This window comes from Hylaeus volcanicus, chromosome 5 (assembly GCF_026283585.1).
Source record: "Hylaeus volcanicus isolate JK05 chromosome 5, UHH_iyHylVolc1.0_haploid, whole genome shotgun sequence".
In the NCBI taxonomy this organism is placed as follows: domain Eukaryota; kingdom Metazoa; phylum Arthropoda; class Insecta; order Hymenoptera; family Colletidae; genus Hylaeus; species Hylaeus volcanicus.
Genome location: NC_071980.1, coordinates 18092367 through 18099563, shown reverse-complemented (window position 1 = coordinate 18099563; position 7197 = coordinate 18092367). Strand labels below are relative to the sequence as shown.

General features: G+C 32.3%; 1 protein-coding gene and 1 non-coding gene across 4 annotated transcripts; one reads left to right on the top strand and one right to left on the bottom strand.

The window, feature by feature from the left end:
• The first annotated feature begins 419 nt into the window (after positions 1-419).
• LOC128876965 (cytochrome c oxidase assembly protein COX18, mitochondrial) lies at positions 420-2459 on the top strand. Of its 3 annotated transcripts, none has more exons than XM_054123831.1 (7): positions 420-447; positions 1186-1373; positions 1455-1592; positions 1655-1802; positions 1880-2004; positions 2078-2188; positions 2270-2459. In XM_054123831.1, exons 1-7 carry the CDS (start codon positions 435-437, stop codon positions 2456-2458), a joined length of 912 nt encoding a protein of 303 aa, XP_053979806.1. In that variant the 5' UTR covers positions 420-434; the 3' UTR covers position 2459. The 3 variants fall into 3 exon arrangements, with proteins under 3 accessions (XP_053979806.1, XP_053979807.1, XP_053979805.1); XM_054123832.1 differs by lacking the exon at positions 420-447 and adding an exon at positions 721-738; XM_054123830.1 differs by lacking the exon at positions 420-447 and having other exon boundaries at positions 745-1373.
• Positions 2460-4121: 1662 nt separating this feature from the next.
• Trnae-uuc (transfer RNA glutamic acid (anticodon UUC)) lies at positions 4122-4193 on the bottom strand. Its single transcript has one exon. It is a non-coding gene; the product is annotated as a tRNA-Glu (tRNA).
• Positions 4194-7197: the final 3004 nt, after the last annotated feature.

Below are 7197 nucleotides of genomic sequence, written 5' to 3'. Positions count from 1 at the left end.
AAGTACGAAGACATTCAATGTTTCACTTAGGAAATATTTTTATTTGGAAAGATTGCGTTGAAGAATCTTGGAATTCTGTAATAGGCGTACTTGCGTCAATGCTTGGAATCAATTATTTCGTCGTTTGGATGATGATGATTCAACATGGTTAATAATTCTTTGAAACATGAGGAAATTATATTCGTGATATAATATATCGTGTGTTGTTTCATTAAATTCTTTCCATTTATACCTAAACACATATGTATGGTTGAACGTGAAAATTAAATTCTGAATCTCACGTATGCGTGCTTCGTAATTCCCGCATTTATTTTCTTTATGTTGGAAAACGCCTACTAAGTAAAAGGGACATTTTAGCGTGGAAGTAAAAGTGTATTGGCAGCGCTGGAACGCGGGAACTAGATTGCAGAACAAAGGGAAACCGGAGAGGACATATGGTTCCTTTTTGTAGGGTTTTTTGAATTAGTCATTTTTGTATTGATTTTGCAATTTTACAAGAAAATTGAGTAAAATCATACAACAACAATAAAGATACAGGAATGAATGTTGGGAATTAAGATGACTAACAAATATTTTCGAATATGATGTACAATTTTTATTGTATTTTTCAGCAATAATAATATTTAACAAAACAAATGCATTATTGTTTATTTTTGAATGTAATTATAAACGTTTTTATTGTGTAATTACCACTGAATGAAACCTGGAAAGAATTTCGTATAATCACTAGGAAATAAGGTTAGGAGAAACTAACCTATACATTGTGGTTCTACAGATTCAAACACATGGAATTAATATTTTTCTAATTTTTTAGTTATAAGTATTAATTTCATAATTTTACTACGATGATTACACGAATATTTCGTAAGCAATTATTAAGTGTTAAACAAAGCAACAGTATAAACGTTAAATATTATCATTCTGTTGATAATCGTTTTGGTAATATTCCTTATTCGAAAGTAAACACATATTTATTTTCTGAAAATAAAGTATTGCTCCGTTATTTATTGAATGAACAATATACTTCAAAAATACTAAAAACTTCAGTTCAACGGACATACCTACCTATGCTTAATGGACTATTATGTTGCAAAAGCAATACAATACTAGCTAGGGCAAATTCTGTTAATAATTATCCTGCTACTATAAATGCCATTAGGCAATTTTCAAGTTCAACACCTTCAGTTGTAGATCAAGCTATTGTGTACAATAATGGTATCATCAGAAGTATTTCTGAAAGTTTTCCGATAGAATGTATTATGGATGCTTTGAGAGCAATACATCATAGTACAGGATTGCCATGGTGGTTAACTATTATTCTTACAACAGTATTGTCAAGGACATGCATAACTTTACCATTAACAATACATCAAGTAAGTAATATTGCTTCCTTCAAGTTCTTCGCATTCTTCTCTGAAGAAATATTTTTGTTTCATGGGTGATCATTGTTTCAGCACCAAATTATGGCTAAAATAGAAAATCTACAAATAGAGATGAAAGCAGTAGCAGACAGATTGAAAATGGAGACAAAAATGGCAGTGGCAACTGTAGGATGGAGCTCAGCGCATGCAACAAGTGTTTATAACAATTCTGTAGGTTTTTTCTCCTTAATCCATATTAAATTATTGAACTAATTTTCTGTTCCTTACAACAGATAAGAAAAGAATGGAAGGAATTAGTAGTTAGAGAGAATTGTCATCCAGTTAAAATCCCTGTAATGGCAGTATTACAAATGCCAATATGGTTGGGTTTTTCATTTGCCTTAAGAAACATGTGCTACATGTTTCCCGAGGGAAATGATCGTGAGTACATGTTTTATACGTTGTATATTCAAGTTTGAGTCATCAAAATTTTAAATATATGAAATATTTTACATTAGTTGTTCGTCAAGATTACCTAGAGCTCACTACTGGTGGTTTAGTGTGGATGAAGAACCTCACAGAGATAGATCATACGTTCATATTACCCATAATCTTTGGGTTTTCTAGCATTGCCATGATAGAAGTATGTAAATAGTCATGTATCTCTTCTTTTTTTAAACACGAATATTTTTATAACAATATAATTTCTGTTTCAGATTCAATGTATACTACATCAGAAGAACAGAACAAAGTTCAACAGAATTTACATCAACTTCATTCGAGTATTAACAGTTTGTTTGGTACCTGTTATGGCGTACATACCATCAGTAAGTTATACACATATTTTGCGAAAATCAAAATCAATCTCTTTCTTCAATTTCCAGTATTAATTAAAACATATATTACAGTGTTTGACCTTGTTCTGGACAACGAATACCTTGTGCACACTTTCCCACACACTTTTGTTATTGTCGCCGAAATTTCGTAGACTCGGAAAAGTCCCTAAAACGGAATCCGAGTTGCAACATCCGTATGCAGAATTGTACAAAAGAATAAAAGAAAGGTTTCGTTTACAACAAAAAACAGTTAAAAAGTAACGTAGGTATAATGTATAGCTATATTAAATGACCTTTGCTTGTTATATTTAACTTTATGACCTAATACGTTAAATAACGGAACAGGAAGTAATATTGCCAATGCACTGGTAGTACCCGTCGCGAGTCCATTAGTCTCAAACGTTCTAAATATGTTCATTTTCGTTTAACATATTTTTCCTAGAATAAACATAATCTCTCTTTGTTGGAACTAAGGTCGTAAAAAATATCACCTTGCATAAGATGTTGATGAGGCATCATTAAACAAGCATGTTACGTCATGAAGTTCCGTGTTTATACTTAGAAAATACGTATATAAAATCCATCTCTTCGATAAAGAAGGCACTCGAGAAACGGAAGAACAGATTTGCAGAGGAAGCAACAGCCAACATGAAGCTCTTCACGATCTTGCTATGTGGAACCCTTTGCGTCTGTTTCTTCTTCTTTGAATCAACACTTGTAAGTATTTTATTCGCCAAATTTTATAATTTCATTGCATTTACAGGACGAAGTAATTTGACTCGTAATATAGATCTATTAATTAAGAAATTTAAATTAACAGAATGTGACAAGTAGGTTGATGTTATTTGTGCTTAAATTATTGTAGGGAGAAGTCTATCCTTATCCAGGCGATTGCTCGAAGTATCAACAATGTGACGGTAGCGGATGCTTTGTTTTATCGTGTGGCGCAGGAACCGAATTTAATCCAAATATCGGAACTTGTGACTACCCTCTACAAAACCGTATGGATTGCAACAATCGTGGATAGATATAAAAAATAAATGTGTAAATCTATAAAACGGAAGTGAATGCTGCATCGACATCGTATTTCTTCAGTGAAGGGTTACACACACAAGATAATGAACAAGTAAATTGGAGTTTTCCTACTTTTGCAAACATTTTTACAGAGATGGTGTAATCAAATAAAATTTATATCTGATTTATGCTATTAGTGTTTTCAATTATTACTGCAGCTGCGAACTTTGTTACGAAAATTGTATGTTAATAATGATTGTGTACTCTTCGCCATTGGACCTGTATAAACTTCCAAATTGAATCGTCAATAAATAAGTAGAGTAGTTGAATAACGTGTATTATTAATAAAATATGAAAGCACATTAAAACAAATTGTTGTTTTGCTAATACTTCATATATTTTCAAGTAGTAATTGCGGACATTTTTGAAGATTTGTAGATGCTATCTCGGTAATTATAGATTGTAGTAGCCTTCCGCGTAATGTAAACGATATGCACATAGCATGCGCGTTGGTTATTGCTCGCTAGGAACAAATTGTTACACCACAATAATAGCCTTTGCCCTGACGTCAAACCAAGAACAGCTAATGATATATTATTGAATGACGTGATAAATCGTTTCCCCATTTCATCAATTCGAAGCGTGGTTTCTACGATTTGAGCGTGATAATTACATTAGTCACACAATACGCGATGTAATAGAAGTAATAAATCATTGGCTTCATACAAACGAAGATAAAACCTAGTCTTACTCATGTAACATTGTGGTAAGCATGGAACATCGATTTATTTATTATTGGTTATCATTAAAAATGTTATGTAACTTTGTTTAAAATTTAACCCAATTTTATGTAGATCTAATTTAGTTTAATTTACATATTAAAAAATATTTCTTGAAAGAAAAAATAAATTTCCGGTACCGGGAATCGAACCCGAGCCTCCTGGGTGAAAGCCAGGTATCCTAGCCACTAGACCATACCGGATTTTATATCAATATATATATTGAAATTACGTTTTCTTCAGCAAATACAGTTTCATCCAATTTAGTTATCGAAATAATTATCAGTAAGTTATCTCCATGAAAATGTGATGTAATCTGTTTGTTAATTCAAACTTCGGGTAAGTGAGTTTTATAATAGTTAAAACCGATATCGATACGATGACGTAAACTTTCGAGAAATTCGAGTCTTATTTCGTGTTTCGTATCGGTCGATCGCTATTATTCCGAATCGGATAGTTATCATTAAGTAAAGAATCGAGTCATTTGTAGAAATGAACACTACGTTCCTAGTTATCGTTTGTCAAGAAACTTTCGCAAGAAAATTTTACCACTTAGCTATAGATTTTTAACAGAAAACAAAATTCATCATCGATTTCAGCATAAAATGTTCTTAGTTCTAATTAATTCAATATAAATTATTATAATAAAAAAATGATACTTTTCGATATTTCATTACATTAATGTTGTTTTCAATTTCAAGAAAAACACTCTAGACTGTTAGTGCACGAGCACCCATACTTCTCTTCGCAGGTTTATCAAACTACTGTATTTCTACTATATTATTGTATTTTTTTAAATTGATTTCCTCATTGATTCCAATAGTAAATCTCTCGTAGCCTACAGATAAGATTAATGTAATGCATAAAGTTTGTAAGTAGATTAAATATGGCATTAGCGGTGGCTTATGTTGCCAAATTGAAGATAAGATAGTGAGTTAAAACCGAATCGCGAAAACATTATCGAATCAGATGTATATATAAAAACGATTTTCTCAATAATGAAGGTAGTTTGAAATCAATAATCGTGTTTGCCGTAATAACGTTGACCAGGATGAACGTTTACGCCATTTTTGCGTGCATGATGCTATGCATCGCTGCTCTTTTCTGTGGATCAGCGCAAGTAAGTATTCCTGTGCATTCTTAATGACTATTAAATTCAGTTTAATTTTCATAACTTTCATGATTTTTTTAAGAACCAAACGCGTAGTTATAATTCCAAGATAGAGAATTTTTATTAGCACCTTTCGTTCTAGATCGTGTAGACAATTATACAAGATTCTTTTTTCTTCAAGCTTTATATTGCAAAGAAAGTTCTTTTCTACGCACATAATTTTTATTATACATCACAATTAGAACAATTTGGAACACTGAAGAGAATCACAAATATAAATGATCGAAAGACTAGGAAATTCATCATGCAATAGTTCCTTCGTACCAAGCAACTATTGGACTTGTTTTTTAATCACACTAAAATTATATGGATCATTCAGGAATTTAATAATTTTAGGCTGAGTTGAAAGTCTACCCAGAAGATTGCTCAAAGTACTGGGACTGTGATGCTTACAGATGTGATGTTGTGAGTTGCCGTCAACATTTGGAGTTCAATCCTATACTTGGATTGTGTGACCTAGTTCATGGTCCACGTACGGATTGCAAACAAAAGAAAACAATTACTTCACGTAATTAGATTAACATAATGACAATCGCGTTGCTCCTTTTTTCGGATTAAGCAGCATATTTCTCCCTGCTTGGAGTGCGAAACTGAATCGCATACATGTGTATTTATCTAACTATATGTAATTGTTAAATAAAAGTTATCGAAACCATCAGTGACATTGTAGTCGCTAACCTTCCAACTGAACGTCCTATATGCCACGTTCCCTGTTAATTTAGAATTAAAGATCGAATCTAAAAGCTTAATTTGTACACAACAATAAAGATTCAAACGAAGAACGTATTTAACACGCCAGGAATATTTACTTGTACGAAAGAAGCGGAAATTGAATTGTTATTTTTGATCGTGCTTAATTAATTCTGACGAAATTTTGTAGTGGAATTATATATCGTTGTTGCTACTGCGAGGATCGCTGACAATTGCTAATTTAGCTTGGAGTGGGCCTACAAAACGGACGAATGGCATTTGTTGCTTTACGCACGCAACTACTGCTTGTAAGAAGAGTAGTATTGCAGTCTATAGACGACCTTCGCTCGGATGTCAAGTAGACAGATTGTGGTACATCGAAAAACTTGTGTTGCTTTGTCGTTGCTTCTTCGCATTAGTGTTAAATATATAAGTAAACATTTCAGCCGTGTCATATGCGAAAGAATGAGGTCTGCACCATTGATTTTATTTATTGTGACATGTTGCTGTTTGTTGGTTTCCAACGCTAAAAGGGTGAAAGTGGTAAGTGCTTGGTGTTGCTAATTGTACGAACATAGTCACTTTCCATTTATATTTCTTTGTGCTTTGTAAGAATAACGAATAAAAAGTTGGGTAAAAATATTAGCGATAATTTGCACACAACATTTGCAAATAACAAAGTTTGTTTACGTTTTGCTTTTATTATTATCGATACAATGTATCTTACAATGTACACTTCCGGGTGTTATGGTTATATTCTTATTTCCTGCTTCTAATTTACTGTCTCCCTCTGTGTTCCGAGTTGCCATTATAGAATTTCCTGGTAGCTTAAACGTATTCCATGTTACTATTCGTTGTTTAAATAACAAGTCTAGGAACAGTGCATTATGTGCAAATTTTTTAAATATTTTATTTTATTTCTCGAGTTTCTCTATTTCAAGCTATTTATGAAAAGATGTGCAAGCTTTTCAGTATTATTTCCAAATAAACTAACTTAGAATGAATTTGTACGTATGAAGTTCGATTGGAGTCCTATAAGGAGTTTTTTAATTGTATATAAACATTAAAAATGAAGCACGAAAAAGGTATAAAATATAGAGTATGCACGGCAATAGTACCTCTACAGGCAACTTTAAATATCAATTAAATAATAAAAATCACACGAAGACACTCACGTGAAAAATTTGTTACTCTCAATATTGAAATTTGAAAAATAGTATCTATGCAATTCCAAAAAAAAAAAGCAAAATACGAAGGAACAAAAACTATGTGTTGCACTTCTTCAATATTTCAACATCTATCCCTGTGTTCAGGAGGGTAAAGAGTTCGACGTGAAGCCGTATCCA

Coding starts and splice junctions, on each gene's coding strand:
- LOC128876965 (XM_054123830.1), top strand. CDS start 846: ATGATTACACGAATATTTCGTAAGCAATTATTAAGTGTTAAACAAAGC. Junction 1,374..1,454: donor TACCATTAACAATACATCAA/GTAAGTAATATT, acceptor TCATTGTTTCAG/CACCAAATTATGGCTAAAAT. Junction 1,593..1,654: donor CAAGTGTTTATAACAATTCT/GTAGGTTTTTTC, acceptor TCCTTACAACAG/ATAAGAAAAGAATGGAAGGA.